Here is a 17,372-nt window from a genome sequence, read left to right on the forward strand (position 1 = left end):
AAAGTTTTATCGGCACACGGCTGTGTCCCTTCGTTTACATAGTATCTGTAACAGAGTTGAGTAATGGTGACAGAGCATGTATGGCCCCAGACTCAAAAATAATGACTCTGTGTCCTTGACAGAAAAGACTGTGGATCCCTGCTCTAGACCCCTCAACCCCACCACTGCAGTAATTCAGAAGTGGGCATGCGGCCGACACCGGCTGGTCGGGGTGTAGTTCTGGTGGCCCCCATCTCTGGCCTGGGTGCTGTGGCCACACCTGCCTGAAGGTGTTGGGTGGGGTTGCCATCCACAGCCCGAGAATGCCGCTAGCTCAGAGGAAGCACGGCTCAGTGGAGGCTCCTGGTGGCTGTGGGAGCCTGGATCCAGCTGTACCTGATGTCAGTGTTCCAGCCGTAGATGTTTCCAGCTTCTGAGACACGAGGTGTCTCCTTTCTGTTTAAGTTGCCAGGACCGGTGTAGGGACAGCTGTGAGGCTGCCTGGCTCTCTATCCCCTTTGGAATTCCCATCTTTATTTTCCAGGACTTGCTTTCTCAGCTTCCTCTCCAGCCATGAGCTGGTCAGGTGACCTAGGACCTGCTAGTCAGAGGCACCTGCCTGACTGGTTCCCAAGTGAGGCAAAGGCCTCTTGCTTTGGCATCTGCCGGGGGCAGTGCCCCGCCCAATGTGGGGCACAGGAGCTCTGGCCCTTACACCCGGTGCCGCTGACAGGAGGGGCTGCTCCTGGTGGAGGCTCCATGCCTGACACCCCTGGCCCTCGGGTTTCGTGACCGCGCGCATCCTCCGGGCACTTCTCTCTTGGATCAGACGACCTGGTGTGGTCACCTGAGAGCCGGGCCTCTCGGGTGCGCCTCCGAGGGGTAGCACGCCGTCCTGGGCTCCACGTCGGCCTGCTCCGGAATGCGGGGGGCATCCTTCCCCGGACTTCATGGTGCGGGGGAGACCTGTGTGTCCCAGAGTGCGATTCCTCATACACTCTGATGAAGGTTATTCCCAGAGTCTATTTTAATTTGTGCAAGTTTAATAAAGGTTCACAAAGAAGGGCCTTAAGCTGATACATCTGGCTTAGGATTTTCTTATTAACTTTCCCCTGGCCGTAATGAGTTTTTAATTTAATTTTTTCAGATTTTCAGGCACAGGGAAAGCCTCTCCCATGCCTCACAGGAGACAAAGACAGATATTTGGGAAAGAAGGAGTTTCAAGATCATCGGAACAGAGTGTCTTGCCCAGATGGTAATCCCGAATCCAAACGTAGCCTGGCCCGAGGGACAGAGAGGATTTCGTCCAGCACAAATCCAGCTCGGAGGCCAGAATCCGCAGAGCTCCCAGGGGAAGGTCACATTCGCATACAGGAGGATTAGGGTGAGAACAGTGAAGCCCAGTCAGGATCCAGAGAGGACCAGGAATGACAGCCTGTCCACACGCAGGACCCACGAGTCGTCCACGTGCCCACGCCACGCGGGACACACCGGGACCCGAGGCTGCGCTTCTGTTTCTGTTGGGAGAGAACAGAAACTCGGGCTGGAGGACCTGACCCTCCCCTAGCCGCCCCTTGGTGAGCGGGACACCACTCTCCCTGCTGGCCTGCGGCCCCTGCAGCGGCGGCATCTCCCTGGGAGGAGGGCCTGTTCCCTGGCCTGGAGCTCAGGGACCCGTCGCTGTTACTAGCAGAGCCTTGAGAGCTGGCGGGGGAGCCTGCCTGGCAGGGACGCGGCTGTGCCTCTGTGGGCCTCGGAGCAGGGTGGGGGGTTGCGGGGCTTGGGTGGGCGCCGGGGGAGGGTCCCAGGGGTGTTTCTCCCAGGAGACACCCCAGCGCTGTGCCTTCAATCATCCGTGGCTTCTGCTGGAAAACGTATGGATGTGCCTCTGTCCATTGCGATGGTTTTATCAATTTTTTTTGAAACTTACTTTTCTGTCCCAAAAACTAATGACGGTGTCTTTTGGGTTCTGAGCCCAGGATCAGAATCCGATGGGGGGGGGGGATCAGCAGCTCCTAACCAGAAGCTACCACAGGCAGTCTTCCTTGGCTCTGCGTGTGACGGGGGAGGGCCTGAGGTCTGGGGCCAGGAGGCCTTTCACCGGCAGCCCCTCTGGGTCTCCTCCCGCCCACGGAGCTGGCGCGTGTCGGGCTAGATGACACATGGGAAAGTGCTCCTTCCGAGGACAGCTCATGGGAAAGGACGCAGCAATCGGTTAACACCGTATCTCGGACCCTCTGCTCCCCAGGGAGAGTTCACAGAAGGCGTCCGCTGACCACAGACTGGGCCACAGGTTCGAGCCCCTTGCTCTTGCCCGGGGGGGAACCACGCTAAGAGCCAGGCGCCAGGCACTCTTGCTGTCTTGATCAAGTCTCCTCGTGCTCCAGCCACGTGCTCCTGACCCACGTGCGGGTGCACACCCCCCAGGCAGGCGCTGGTGCTCCGTCTAGCAGGTGACGGCGCAGAGACACAGAGTCTGGGGATCCAGGGGGACGAGGAAAGTGTCATCTTTAGGAAGTGGACACCGGCCTGGCAGGAAGGGCTCGAGGTGTGATGTGATGTGAGGTGGGGCCGGGCGTTCTGGCCTCCGGCCTCCCTGGTGCTCGGAGAAGCTGTCCCAATCGGTTATCTACGGCAGAGTTTCACACCGAGGGCCTGAGCACAATGAAGGGCCATGAGTCCGTTCCAACCCTGAGAGGCCAGATTCTTACTCTCAGGAACTCAGGCTGAGCTGGAATCTCTCCCCTCTCCTGGGTTTGTGGACGAGGTGAAAAGCTAAGCGCCCTGGGGATTCCCAGGGTTAGGGCCACAGAGGGCCTGCTTTGGGGCAGCAGGGGCCCAGGCAGCCAGGGTAGGAGCCAGGGTAGCCAGTCCCTGGGAAGGTTCCAAGGCTAGCCCGGGGTCTAACCGTTCTGCTCAGGTCCCGGTGGTGGAGGGCTGGCTGCCGTCCGTGCACTTACAGAGCAGAGGACAGCGTCGTTCAAGGCATAAACTCTTCACAGACATCAGTGGATGCTCCTGACCTCACCTCGGGACTGTATGTCACTTCAGGGCGGAGTGGGGACAAACATTCAGAGAGGTCCGGCTATCAGCCCACGGTCACACAGCGAGGAGGGGCCGAGGCGGGGCTAATGAGGGGCTTCCGGACTCCAGGAGACCCTCCTGAGGGCGTGTGAGGTGCTGGGCTGGTGGAAGGGGCCCAGGACACTGGGTGTCCAGGATTCTCCCCCAGGGCTCCAGACAAGGCCAGACAGGAGGCTCCTGGGGGCAGAGTGCAGGTTGTGTCCTGGGGCCTGAGCCCCTAGCCTGGCAGAGCCCGGCAGAGCCCGGCGCTCACCCCCGAGAGAGTGTGGAGTGGGCCGGTGGAAAGGCCCGGAGGCCCTGCGGCAGGCTGCCCTGTACCCCGCGTGCGGCGCAGGCAAAGGGAAATAGCTTTGAATCAACATCTAAGAGCGGGAACTGGGCCGTGCGAACCCCTTCTTCTCTGCAGCTTCTGCTGATGGTTCTTGGTGAAGACTGGTAACAACAGCCGGCCTCGGCCTCCCCACCCGGCCGGCCAGTGCCACGCAGACATTGTCCCGTCCGCAGAGGCGTGTGCGCTTCAGGAGACGTGCTCCATTCCTGCCCTCGTGGGGACGCCCGGCGGAGGGAGGCAGGAGCGCACGGTCGCCCCGCCCTCCCTGCTTCGCTCCGTTGCGGGCCCTCCCAGGACGGGTGTTTCTGGGGGGCCCGCAGGTGTTTGCACCGCGGCCGCCTGTGGAAGGGAAGACGGCGTCCAGACTCGGAGGACCGGCGGTCACAGCTGGACCGGGTCTGGCATAGTGGGCAGAAGGCGTCCCTCCAGGAGCAGGTGTGGGGCAGCCCGGGGCCCTCGCTGGAGCTGCAGAAGACGCTCCACCCCAGAAGGGGATGGAGACTCGCTCGGGGTCTGGGAGGAGAACCACATGGCCCAGAGGGGGTGCCCCGAGGAAGCAGGCGCCCTGGGTCTGACTGTCTCTCCGTGTGGCCTCGGGCCACCTGGAACTAGCCTTCTGGGCCTCAGTTGTCTCTGGTGGCTGTTGCTCTGACAGCCTCCACGGCCACGTCAGGGGAGACCTCTCAGGAAACACACAGAAGCTTCCGGACGTGAGGGCCACGGCGCACTCGACTCTCGGCCACGGTCGTGCGGCATTCTGCGCTCACAGCGGCGGAGGGGGCGGGCGCCCGGGACACGGCCCCGTGCCAGCGTGGGGCTGTCCTTCTCACTCCTGACCCAGCCACTCTCCCGTGAGCCCGTGTTATTCCCCAGCAGGCGCTGTGGCTGTGGGGCTCTCCCCGACGGCAGCGCGTGCGGGTGGGGGCACCCGGTGGAGGCGGGACGGGCTTCGCCACGGCCGGTCACTTCATACCTTGTGAATTCTGCACCGGTGTGTGAGTCACCTAACCGAGGACGCCCAGTGAGCTTTAAAAAGGAGAAAATGAGTAAGTGAAGTCGGTGGTGCCGTGGGTTTGCTCACGGACGGCCCAGGGGTCTGCGCTCAGCAGACTCACATGGGTGGGCTCCAGAGACGCGCTGTTGGGCGGAAGAAGCCGACTCCACAGAATCACGCGCTCTGCGTGACGCCATCCGTGTGACGGGCGAGACTGGAGTGTTGGCGAAGGTCGCCTTGGCAGTGGACGCTGTCAGGGGCTGCTCTGGGGACCGGCAGGAGGTTGCTCCTGGCTCCTGGTGGGAATGTTTCCCGGAAGATGTGTGGTCACACTACATTCCCGTCACACAATGAGCAAGACCCCTTCTGACGAAGCAGGGGACCCACAGGGTCCATCTGGGTGCTCGTGGCTTAGAGCGGATGGGGTGTGCCTACTTCGGGTCCTGGTAAATTAGACGCCAACCAACCATCTTGGGGGGAAAAGAAGTCAGCTTCTGTGGGGGCAGGAGGGTGGGCTAGGGCTCTGGTCTGCTCTCGCCGGAGCCCGCTGGTTTCTGGCCCGTCCCGGAGGCTGCCAGCGTCTGTGCGATCCCTGGTCGGTGACACCTTCTCCGGAGAGCCTGGGTGCAGGCTTGGACCAGGATCGGGAGGCAGGCGGGGGCTGTGAGCATCCTGTTCCAGTCCCTGCGGGTTTTAGCCAAATCCCAACTCCTGGCAATGCCTTCTTCAGCGCTCCACTGGTGTGCTTTTCTCCAAATCCGGTGGTGGCCAGAGGTGACCAGCAGGGCTGGACAGAGTCCTTTACCTCGGCAGGTCACCACGTTGCCTCATGCCTGAAGGCACATCCTTCACTCCCACCAGAGACAATTGGCTTGGTTTCCTTCTGCCCTGGTTTCCATGGTGACAGTGGAGGTCCTGAAGTTGTTTCCCAGGGGGACTAGGGGTCCTGGTGGTCAAGAGGGCTGGTGCCACTGCTCCCCGGACATCTGGAATTTGCAGGCTGGTACCAGGACAAGAGCGTGTCCTTGGGAACAGTGTCCTCTCACCTGGGCACCAGCTGTGCGTCCTTGGAGACACCAGACTCAGCAGATGGTGAGCATCTGAGGTTCCCACCCCTGCCCCACCTGCCAGGGCCGATGCCAGAGCCCGGCTCAGGACGGGCTCCAGTCCCCACTGCAACGTTACCTGGGGGAGGTCCCCTGCATGGGTGCTCACCTGCACTGCTGCCCCCAGGCACCAGCACAGGTGTCGTGTGTCCTAAAGACAGCCGTGTGTTCTCCTCATCACAGAACGAGGCGCAGGGTGGACGGAAGGACAGCGGGTCTGCACGGACAGGCTCGGGGGAGGCCCTGCTGGGGGCCTGGAGCCTAGGCATCATTACTCTCCCAGGTCCCTAGGGAGATGCTTCGACCATGTACAAAATGTCCAGGATACTGGCCCTGAGCCTTTCCTGACCACTGGCCCAGGACTGATGGAGGCAGAAGCCGTGTCCCCTCAGCCAGGTGGGCTGGGGCTGCGCTGCTCCCCCTGCATGCGATCTGCCATCTGTACACTAGATGGTGCTGTGCATCCGCAGGTGAGGTCGTGTGCCAGGGCTGGGTGCGGGAGGTAGGGAAGCACGGGTGTGGGTGCGGGGGATGGGGTCTGGGGACTCTGATATGGGGGCAGGAGACCCCAGGGCGTGGGGTGATGGGGAAGCAGGATGAGGGAATGCTCGGATATCGGTGGGGGAGGACTGGTTCCCGAGATGCCCTCCAGGCAGTGACCGGCTCTGGGGAGCTCCGGGGAGCAGGCGGGGTCTCCTCTGTCCCCACCGCCTTCCCTGCTCCTTGTTGCAGAGTCAGCGCGGCTTCTGGGGTCCAATCCCAGCTGCTCCCACTGAGAGGCTAGCGGGGTGGCTTTGGGCCAGTGACTTGGCCTGAGTCTCGGCATTCCCCCGACCCTGCCCAGGTTGGGAGGCTAGAGCTCGGCAGGGGAGGGCTCCCCGGCGGCGGCTTGTGCTGTGCCTGTTGGGGAGGGCCCCCCGGCGGCTTGTGCTGTGCCTGTTACTGTCTTTGCTGTCACCCCCGCGTCCCCTCGGCCCTCCCGCGGCGGCTCCGAGAGGCGATCCCGAGACCCTCGGATCTGCCATAATCTCCCAGTGTCCCTGCGACTCCGAATGCTCAAACCTGGATGTCCCCCAAGGGCCCTGGGTCATTTCAGTCCGGAGCCGCTGGGTGTGGGGCTCAGCGACGGCCCACCGGCCAGGCCTGCGGGGAGGATCTCGCCGGTCCCTGCCCCCTCCGCCTCTGTGCACGGTGGGCTGTGGAGCACAGCCCAGCTCCTCCTGCAGGGACCCGCCCGTGCCCAGCCGAGGCCCCACCCGGGCATCCACCAGCAGGTACCAAGGTGCACACAGCCGCACGTGTGCTCCAAACGTGGCTGAGCCCCAACACCCCTGCTCGGCTCTGGATTCCGAGTGTCCAGCCCATGCGGTCCTGGGCACTTCTCAGGGAGTCAACGGTCGCTCTGGGTCAGGCCTCCTGGGGCCGCATCACAGCCCCTGCCCGCCGCCGCCCCCCCCCCCCCCTGGAGCCCACCTCCTTGGCAGCTCCTCCGGTCGCCCTCCTGCTGGGGACTCCTGAGGTGGCTGGGCTCCGTGTCAGCCTCCTGCTGCCCAGGGCCACGGGCGCGCCGCTGTCGGCCAAGCTCCTGCCGGCACCCGCGGTGAGGAGGGCGGCGGCCCTGACGGCACCGGCTACCCAGGCGCGCGACTACTCACCGTGCTCGCCGTGAATTCTGGCGGGTTGTCGTTCACATCCGTCACCGTGATGATGGCCGTGGCCGTGTTCGAGAGGCCATAGTTGAGGTTCCCCTCCATGTCCGTGGCCTGGACGATGACGGTATACTGCTGGACTTTCTGGAAGGGGCAGGAAGGGGGGGCACGGCGTGTCAGTTTACAGGCTGCTGCCCCTTTCCCTCAACGCGCGCTCCCTGAGGCCGGGCCCCTGCGGGCGGGATGGGCACACGGGGCCCCTGGCCGCTCTCGGCCACTGTCCTGGTGCAAGGACCTGCTCCTTCGCTGGCTGCGGGCAACGGCGCTGCACGGAGAAGCCTGGCCGCCTTCACCGCAGGGCCCGGCTGTGGTAGGTACAGATGGTGTTTGGTGCCAAGACAGAAGGGAGGAGAATGGGGGTCCCCGGAGAGCACCGTCCGGCCTGGGGCTCGGAAAACCAGGGACGGACACTTGGAGAGAGGGAGACTCCCGCAGACGGGCCAGGCCCCCGTCACCTGCCCTCTGACTGGTCTCTGTGGCTGTGGCTCCCACCCCAGTTCTAACTGTCTGGTCCCGTGCTGTCACTTCATCATCCTCTCTGTCCCTCCCCAAACTGAGCTCTGGGAGACCGCCACTGCCCCACTCACCCCGTGTCCCCAGAGCCGACGGCCACGCCCAGCACAGAGCAGGTGCTCCGAGAACGTGCGTTAAACGTTCCTACGTGAGCATCGGTGACAACGCACAGGCCGAGGAACGGTGAGACGGACTGCGAGGTCCCGCAGGCCTGACACGACCTCTGGGTATTTGTGGGTGGCTGGGAGTCACTTTGAGGGAAATCACACGGTCCGACGCGTGTATAGGACGGGTCAGGTCAGCTCATTAAGGCCACGGGCCACATCTACCTGCCGCTGCTTAGTTCTGGCAGTAAAGTTGTGCTGGTGCAGGACCACGTCTACTCATCTATACCCTGAGCTGGTTTTGCACAATGGGTGAGTGGCGGTGAGACCACATGGCCCGCAGAGCGGGGACATGGACCGTGGGGCCCTTTTGCAGAAGATGCGTGTCGTCCTGGGCCCCGACGCCAGGCAGAGTCAGCCAGGAAGCTCGAGGGCAGGCTTGGCAGGGACGCCACGAACTTTTCGGGGAGTAAGGGCTGGGGAAAGCAGGCAGGTTCCGGAAGAGCAGGGATGTGCTGCCTGGAGGTGACAGGGTGCACGGGGCTGGGCCAGGCGGGCGGTCTGGCTGGGCTCGGGGTGGGGGTGGGGCTCGGGGCTCAGGAGCGCCACACGCTTTCTCACCTAGACTCCGCTCACCGGTCGAGCCCACAGTCCCACGCGACCGGGGCCGGGTGTGCGGGGGCTTGCGGGGCTCTGCTCCTGCCCCAGCCTCCCCCACTGCCTCCCCCTGGCTGTCATTTCCCCTTCTCCGTGGCCCCTGGGTCTCTCCTGCAAGGGGACGACTAGCTGGGGGCTGGGTCGCGGGGAAGCACCCTCAGGGACAGGGCCCCTCAGCAGGTCCCCCGGTGCCAGACGCGAGCGGAGGGCGGCGGGGCGGTCCCCACCCGCGGGGGGCCGTGGACGGGACTCTGGCCTGCTGTCCGGCCCACGGGAGGCCTCCAGCACTGTTCGTGACGGGACTGAGCACATGTCCACCACAGCTGACGTTTGGGAAAATGGTAGAGCTTGCAACCAAGGAGACATGAAAAAATCATAGAAACAGCTCTCTGCCTGGTGCTGCATCCCGTTTCAAAAGTTTTCTCTCAAAAAATCAATCTTCATCTCTCCCCATGCTCTCCCTCTGTTGCCGCCCCTCCGCCCCCCCCCCCCCCCCCCGTGCCTCCCTCCGCCCAACCGGCTCTCCACTGGCCCGCCCTCCACGGACCCGCTCCTCCACGCCCCACCGTCATCCACACCCCCGCCCCCCCGCCGTCCGTCCGTCCGTCCATCCTGCCTCGGCCTCTTCCTCCCTCCTTCCAGCCACCTGTCCTGGGCGTCAGGTGAGCCGCTCTGTCGGAGGCGGCCGACAACCTCTCATCTGTTCCCGGCGCGAGGGACGCAGGAAGGGGTCGAGTCTTTCCCTTGCAAGTGCTCAGAGCTGGTTCTTTTTTTTTTTTTTTTTCTTTTAAGGGTTTATTTATTTGGGAGAGACGGAGCACAAGCAGGGGGAGCGGCAGCAGAGCAGCAGAGGGAGAAGCAGGCTCCCCGCTGAGCAGGGAGCCCGATGCGGGACCCGGTCCCGGGACCCGGGCGGTGCGAGCGGCGGGAACGTGTGTCCGAGGGAAGCCGGCCCAGCACACAGCCTCATGTCGCAGCCGGGACTGCTGAGGGGCACCATCACCCCAGGGCCTCACAGCACCCTGGGAGGCAGGGGGCGGCGGCGGCGATTCCCCACGGGACTCCCCGCTCTCAGGTCTCTGTCGCTCACACAGTACAGACGGAGCCAGGGGAGCCCACACAGCCACACGGCGGAGACTCTTTCTGGATGTGGGTGGACGGCGCACGGAGAGCGGGGCTGCCCCCGACAGGACAGCGGCCCGCGCGGGACTCCCCCTCGCCCGCAGGCCCAACGCCGTTCAGAAACGCAGCAGGCCTGACCCGTGCTCCGCCCGAGGTGGGAAGATGGCGCCCCTGCCTTCCGGGCTTCGAAGCGGCTCCCTGTCCCCCGTCACAGCTCCACCTCCTCTAGGGACGCTGCCTTGTCGTGCTGGGGACCGCCCCCGTGCGGCGGCACACTGCATCCGAGCCCCAGGTGGCCACAGGCCTTGGCGAGCGGTCCTGCCCCCGAAACCTCGTTCCCTCTGTGCTCGACGCGGGCCGCGGCTCCGTCCCCGCCGTGCCCTCCCCGGGGAGGACAGCGGAACCAAGTCTGATTTTCAGACGGGGCGGCGGGCAGCCAGCTTTGGAGGTGTTTTTCCCGTCTCACCCCACGTTCTCTTGTTTAATCAGATCTTCTCCCTCCTGTGGCCGACTTTGTCTCTGGTGCCGAGAATCTCAGCAGCGTCCTTCCTGCACGTGGACGTCCCCGTCTGTGTCCGTGTCCTGCCCCAGGTGTTGTCAGCGCCCTGTTGCGTCGGCCCTGCGGGGGCTGGGACTCGGGCTCCGATGGGCTCTGTGCTGAGCCCACGGCGGGCGCTCCAGGAGGTCCCCGCCTGTGCTCTCGGGGGACCCAGTGCCTGCAGGGGCCGGTGATGTGGGAGCGACGCCCACCCCACTCCCCGGGGCCACCCTGCAGGACAGATCCCTGGACCTCGACACCCGAGGTCCCACCGGGGCCACCACGGTACTGTTGTGATCTCAGGCCACGCCTGGCCATCCTCATCCGTGGGCCCGCAGGGGCCCCCCGACCCAGGCCGAGCCCTGCGCGAGGCTCTGTCGTCAAACTACCCCTTGCGCCGAAGGCTTTCCTGGGCTTCAATACACACACCAGAAACGAGGTTCGCGCAGCTGCCAGTCCGCGGCCCTAACAGGAACCAGTCCCAAACACAAGGGCGTGGCTTGAAAGGTCTCCCCGTGAGTAACTAGGCCCAGCCCTCAAAGGGCATCTGTGAGCCAGGAAATGTCTCTGCTGGAGGGGCCTCCCCATCACCTCCCGCGACAAAGAGGAGAAACTGAGGCCCAGAGACAAGCACTATGACAGGCTGATCGGCCGCCCGGTCCCCTGGCTGGTCCAGTTACAGCCAATGGCTCCCCTGCTCCCCGGCTAACGCCTGGCCTGGCTCCGTTCCTGGCGGAAGCAGAGGCCTGCCAGTTCCAGAAGCGGCAGCGACTCTGCCCCCTCCCCCCAGCCTCTCCCCTCCCCAACTCTGCTGCTTCTCCAGCACGTTCCCACCCCAGGGCCGCTGAGGGCCACTCCGTCTGCCCCGAACTCTGCCCCTTCCCACCGGCCAGGCCTTTCCTCCTCCTCAGTGGGAAACCAACCCACCCGCACAACCCCTGCTCGCCTCCTACACCCGGTCCCCACCCCCGGACCTGCCTTCCCTACCCCGCACCTGGTCTTCCCGGAGACGCTGCTTTTCTTCTCCACATCAGCGTGGCGGGTCCTCCTGCCTGCTGCCGCCCCACAGGCGGGGCCGCCAGAGCCCCGTGCGTGATGTTCGCCACGCTCTCTGCCATCTAGAACCTGACGTGGGGACAAGGCCACTCTCTCCAGGCATGGGTGACCGTCCACGGGCATAGCTCTGGGCCACAAGCCCCTTCAGCTTGTTTCCAGCTGGGCCAAGCACTGGCCTGGTTTGAGGACAGCGGTGAGGTGGGGGAGGGTGTGGCGTGAACAGTTCCAGCCCGGAGGACTGCAGGAGCTGGGCGCAGGAGGGGCTGGACACTGGGGACACCCCTGAGGCTGACCCCACCCCCTCAGGCTGCGAGGGGTCCCCAGAGCAGCCAGAGGACAAAGCACAGCAGGCAGGGTGGGGGCGGGGGCCTGGGATGGGGTCCGAGTTGGCTCTGCAGACGGAGGGAAGGGGAGGCCGTCCTGGAGGAGGGCAGGCCCCGAGGCCACGACGGGTGCTCTGGCTGGAGGTCAGCTGAGGCGAGTGCAGAGAGGCGAGGGGTGGGGACACAAGCCCTGGTGTCCAGGAGTGCCGGCCAGCCCAGAGGCCGGAGGGCGCGCGGCGTGCTTCTGACGACCCTCCGCACGGAACCAGCCCTGCCGACACCTGGATTTTGGGACGGTCACCTTCTCTCTTGTACCAAATCCCCTCTGGAGTGGCGTGCGGATCCTGAGGGAGGTGGCTGGTCGTGGGTGTCCTGGACGCATAGGGAGGCGGCCGGTTGCTGGAGTCCTGGACGCAGGTACCTGTACGTGACCGTCCACCCACGGCCTAGCAGGAGGGTCCGGTGTACTCAGAGGTTCCACGGATCGATTAAACTTGTTTCTCGGCCCAAGGCGTATTTCATTTACGTGAGGCCCAGCTGGGGGCCCGACGGAGCGCGGGACAGTGTTCAGTGCTGATTTAGCACCGTGGTGACCCCACAGACCACCTTCGCTGTGGCGCTTCTACCTCCCAGCAGCTCCTGGGGTGCAGGGGTGCAGGCCTCCCTGCTTTGTGGTGAATTGAACCGAGCCTTGTTGGGGGGGGCATGGCTGCTGGACAGTGTGGTTGGGGCCTGGCCATCTGGAGTCCCTGAAGCCTGCTGCCCGGCTCTCCTGGGACAGAGATGACTCCGGATCCAGCTCTGGACCCACCGCGGTCTTCTCCACGGGCAGTGGGCTTCTGCTCTCCGAAACAGCCCGCAATGGAGCTGGAAGGAGGTGGCTGCGGGGAGAGGGGGCGAGCCTGGGCCTCTGGAGCCTCTCCCACGGGAGGCCAGCTGGCGACAGTCGCTCTCACCGGTGTGCAGCTGCCCCTCCGGCCAGCCCACCTGCCGCCCCGGGGAAGCCCTGCTCTGCCCGCTCAGCAGCAGTGCCGCAATGAGTTCATTAAAACAGATCTGCCTATTTTCAAGTTCAAGAGAAGGGAAGAAAACCGCATGTGGTGGTCCCTGGGGTTTTCGCTTCCTCCCCATAGCTCAGCATTTAAATTTTTCAGAACATCCATCAATAATGCAGCCGGCTGACCTGCCCTAGAAAAGCTTCAAAGCTTCCCGCGTGGCCCTGCGGCTTGGACGCCCACGTGCTGGTGGAGCCTGGGCTGCCACCCCGTCTGAGGATGGTGTCCCCGCTCCCGGGGCCGTGTCACCTGCCCGGCTAGAAGCATGTCTTCCTGCCCACACTGGGCATCAGCAGCGGGTCCTCTGCAGCGGGCTGGCGGCTGGAAGGTGGGTGTAGACCGAGGCTGAGAGCCTGGTGTCCACAATGCAATGCATAGAACCTGTCGGGTCCCTCCTCCCTGACCGAGGGTGGGGTTCTCCTCCTCGCTGGGTCAATGCCAGTGTCCTGAGGCTCCTGCCCTGGGCCACGTGCCCCCTCCCGCTTTCCTGCCTGTCACTGCTGTCACTGCGGGAGCTGAGAAGTGAGTCAACTCAGGGCCTCCCTCCTGCACTTAGAGCTCCTGTCGCTCAGCACCCGGGTGTCTGATCTGACCCTGGGAGCCAGCAGGAGGGCGCCTGGGGCAGCCGCTGTGGGAAGAGGGGTCACGGCGCTGAGGCAAACGGGCCGTAGGTCCTGAGCACTCACTCACTGCGAGACCAGTGACCCCGCGCCTGGCCCTGGCCCGAGTGAGCTGGACAAGGTCCAGACAAATGCTTGTTCCAGGCCTCACTGCCGCATGGTCACCACAGCCACTGGTGGGGACACTCCACCTGTGCGTCCGGCCACGAGGGAGTAGACACTCATGCACCATTCGGGACGGTGCTAGAAGGGACGAGCCGGGACACGCACTACCCCGTGGACGGACCTCGACGGCACGGGGCTGAGGGAGTAGACATGAAGCCACAGTCTCCCGGGCCCCCTGACATGAAACGTCCGTCACTGGCCTGTCCATCGAGATGGTGGAATAGTGGTCGCCGGGGGCGGGGGGCTGGGAGGCGGGAGTGCCTGCTAGTGGGGACAGTCATTTTGGGGGGATGAAATGGCCCTGGAAGCAGGCGGAGCGGTGCCTCACTGCTCTCCGCACACTCGGGGTGCCTGAGGACGCCTGCCCCGCCCGGGGCTGCGTGATGCTGCGGTGCCCCCGGCAAGCCTCAGTGCACGCCCGTCTCCTCGTCCCCCACCACCGGGTTTGCTTTCTGCTGCATGAAGCGGCAGACCTGGGTGAATCAAGAGGAAGCGCCAGCATGGCCGGGATGGCGTCCTCCCTCGCGGTCGGCGTGGGGAGTGAGGCGGGAAGGGCTCCGGGTGCTGATCTGCAGTGCTGGGTGAGCGGGCTGCTTGGCGCCCACCCCCCTGGCCTATCTCCCCCTTCCTCTGCTGGGCCAGATAAGAGATGAGCTCTCAGGAATGATCACTGGGGATTGAGGGGTTGGAGACTCTGGGAAGAATGAGAACGGGTGTCCTGTCCAGGGAGATGGGGCTGCCTTGGTCCCTGAATCCTGGCGTGCCTTCTCTTTGGGGCCCCTCCAGGCCACCCACAGATATAGCATCTGCGCTGCCCAGGGCTGGGACAGGCATGGCCATGCACACACACCTCACACCTGCCCAACGAGCAGCCATGTGCCCTAGTTCTGGAAGCCAAGCGATCTGTGGGGCTGGATCGTTCTCTGGGTGGGGCTGTCCTGGGCACTGTGGCATCTCCCCCAAGCTGAGGCAACCGAAACTGTCCCCAGACTTCCAGTGTCCCTGCTGTGGGGAGGGAATTACCCTGGTTGAGAAGCAGGGCTCTAGGGGAGGAGACAGCCAATAAATAAACAATACCTGTCCCATCAAGGGCTGTGTAGGTAAGGGAGGCGGGAGAGGGGGCGGAGGGCCTGGGGGTGTGAGGGCTGCTGGTTGATACAAGCTGGCCAGACAAGGCTTCTCTGCTAAGGAGATGCTTGATTAGCCAGCTGGTGGGTATCCAGGGGAGGTATGTTTTCAGCAGAGGGAACATCCAGTGCAAAGGCCCTGGGGCAGGCACTCTTGTGTGGCAGGGAAGGTAGGCCAGTGAGCAGGGGTAGGGTGAGCCAGAGGGTGGCGAAGGAGCAGAAGCTACCGTTGGACGTCACTGCGGGGGACACAGGAAGCCACAGGAGGGTCTGAGAAGACGGAGGGTCAGATCTCTGCGTGGACAGGATCGCCTGGCTGTTGAGTGAGGACAGATGTAGGGGCGGAACAGAGGCCAGGAGAGGGTCTGGCCGATGCCAAGCACAGATAACCGGGAGAAGGGTGTTTCCCACGTTGAGGGTGCGGTGTCCGTCAGCACGGCTCGTGTGTAACGCGGGGAACGCAGCCCCGGCCTGTGCACGCAGGACCAACCTGTGCAACACCCCCCCCCCTCCCGAGTTCCAGGGGGCGGAGCTCGAGGGGGCGGAGCTCGAGGGGGCGGAGCTCCAGGGGCGGGGAGTGGGCGGTGCTCTGGGGGCGGAGCCCGGGGGCAGAGTTCCAGGGGGCGGAGCTCGAGGGGCGGGGAGTGGGCGGTGCTCTGGGGGCGGAGCCCGGGGGCAGAGTTCCAGGGGGCGGAGCTCCGGGGGCGGGGCTGCTGCTTTCCTGGAGGTGCGGTCCGTGTCCCCCGCCGCGCGGCTGCGACAAGAGGACGCTCCAGCTGTTCTCGTGGGAAGAGGCCACCGCGTGGCTCGGGCTCGCGGGGGCTCTGCCGTCTCGCCTGGCGTCTGGGGATCGAGCGGGGCGCCCGCCCCGTGTGCGTGTTGGGGCCCCGCCGCCCGCGCCCCCCCGCCGGCCGCCCCCGCGTGCGACCCAGGAGCACAGAGGCCGGGCGGGGCTCGTCCCTTCCTGTCTGCTCTGCTGGCCTTTCCGGGGTGTCCACCGTCCCCGACCCTGCCGACTAGGCCGGCGCTGGGAGCTCGCACGGGCTCCGGAGCAGCCCTGAAAGCCAGCGCGGACCGTCCGCCGCCGCCGGCCTCCCCCGGGGGTCGGGGTTTCCATGTGTCCGTGTGTCCGGCCGCGCGGGAGGGGAACGCGCGGGGCCCGCCGCTGCCGGACGCTCCCTGAAGCCGAGCAGGGGGACGGCCGCACCCGGTCCATGCCAGTGGCCGCGAGGGGCGTCGCGCTGGTGCTTCCTGGGGCGCCCTGGGCGAATCCTCCTCCGCTGGAGGGTCTCCAGGATGACAGGACGGTCCTGCTCTTGCTCCTAAAACCCCGCGAGGCCACGGGACACTCGTCCCATTTGTGTCAGGACACATTTCAAGTCGAGGAAGCGGACTGGCGAGGGTCAGCGTGTGGGGACAGGGAGCCTGTGGTGGGGTGCCCAGTGACCCAGGGATCTCTGCCAGGGTAGGCAGTGGCGGATCTGAGACACCCGTGGCACAGCCACGGGGGCAGGAGCGGAAAGCTGTCCTCGCGGGGTTGGTCGCTCTAACCCACTGTAATGGGGGACGTGCAGGAGCGTGCAGGGGAGCGGGTCAGCGGCAGGGCATCTCTGACTGGGCACACAGGAGACACCAGAGCCCCCCCCGCCCCCGCCCCCAACCTTAAGGAGGCCTCTCCTGACATGTTAGTCATGTGAGAATGCTCTGTCTACACAGCTCTGCCTAATTAGACACGGTGGCAATTCTGTTTGTGGATTTTGGCTTTGTCAAGACAGCTCGCTCTGCCACCCAGATGCTGTCTCCAAGGTCATCTGCAGTGTTTCTCCCCCAGGATGCTACTGTTCCCTGGGTCGTGGGGATCAGTGTTCTCACAGGGAGACGAGGGGAAATGTGCAGACTTGTGCAGGTGTCTCGTGGGGAAACATGAGCTTTCTGCAGGGCTGGAGCCCCGGGGCCTGGGCCCAGTGGCCTGAGGGTCCACCCGCCGGTGGGACAGCAAGCCATCTTGTCCTGCCTCTATCAGCCATTCACACTTTAGTATAAAATTTGGGGTATGATCTTTCATGGACTATGGCAATCTAGTATAAAAGTCCCCGAAGAGTGAGGACACCTAGGTTGGAGGGCTCGGTAGCTGTGAAGCAAAAGTCAAAGCAAATATTGATCTCTTCGAGCTCAAGGTGGCAGGGGTCACAGCTGTTTCCCTGCCCCTGGGTCTGCCCGTCTGCCGGTCCTGCCCTTGTCATGCCCACCCCTCTGATATCTCCACACATTTCTTGAGCCGCTCCAGTGCCTCAGGCACCCAGCCGAGCACTGGACAGTCAGTGGTGCCTGAACAGATTGGGCCTGCCCTCCAGAGCTTGTGTTGGGAGGGGAACTCGCAGTAAAGGAGCCAATGAGCTCACGTGTGGTCTCCTCTGAGCGGGGGGAAAAGAACCTGCCTGGTTCAGGGAGGAGGAGGGCACGGGTCGCGAGCAGAGTGACCGCAGAGGCCTCCCTGAGGGTGGTGTTTGGTAAGACAGGAAGAACTGGGGCCTCAAGCACCTGGGGACAGGAGAGAGGCCCAACGAGGCAGTGGAGGGGTGGGCCGGTCCTCAGCACTGGAGGAGCGGGAAGCTGGGTGGGAGCTGCAGGCGGCATAGGCTCAAGGTGCTAGGGTGCCTGGCGTGTCTCCGGCGCTGGCTCCCTCCTGCAGACCCCACGCCGCTCCTTCTGTCTAGGGACCTTCGCTTCCCCAGCTGGGGTCCATGCAGGCCTGGTGCGCACACAAGGCTGTGCCGGCAGCGGCAGGGAGTGTCCACCAGCTGTCTCCGGACAATCACAACCTGTGGTCTGCGGACGTGCTAATTAGCGCAGACAGCTTGTGTCTAATTATTTCACTTGACTCGTTCA

The 17,372-nt window shown here is 64.5% G+C and overlaps 1 protein-coding gene across 1 annotated transcript in view; it reads right to left on the reverse strand.

The window, feature by feature from the left end:
- Positions 1-17,372, reverse strand: part of CDH4 (cadherin 4) — a 499,549-nt gene that overhangs the window by 20,080 nt on the left and 462,097 nt on the right. The window contains exon 8 of the mRNA XM_059133210.1: positions 7,150-7,287. Within this exon, the coding sequence (XP_058989193.1) occupies positions 7,150-7,287 (138 nt within the window). The remainder of the gene's footprint in view (positions 1-7,149; positions 7,288-17,372) is intronic.

This window comes from Mustela lutreola, chromosome 9 (genome assembly GCF_030435805.1).
Source record: "Mustela lutreola isolate mMusLut2 chromosome 9, mMusLut2.pri, whole genome shotgun sequence".
Taxonomy (NCBI): domain Eukaryota; kingdom Metazoa; phylum Chordata; class Mammalia; order Carnivora; family Mustelidae; genus Mustela; species Mustela lutreola.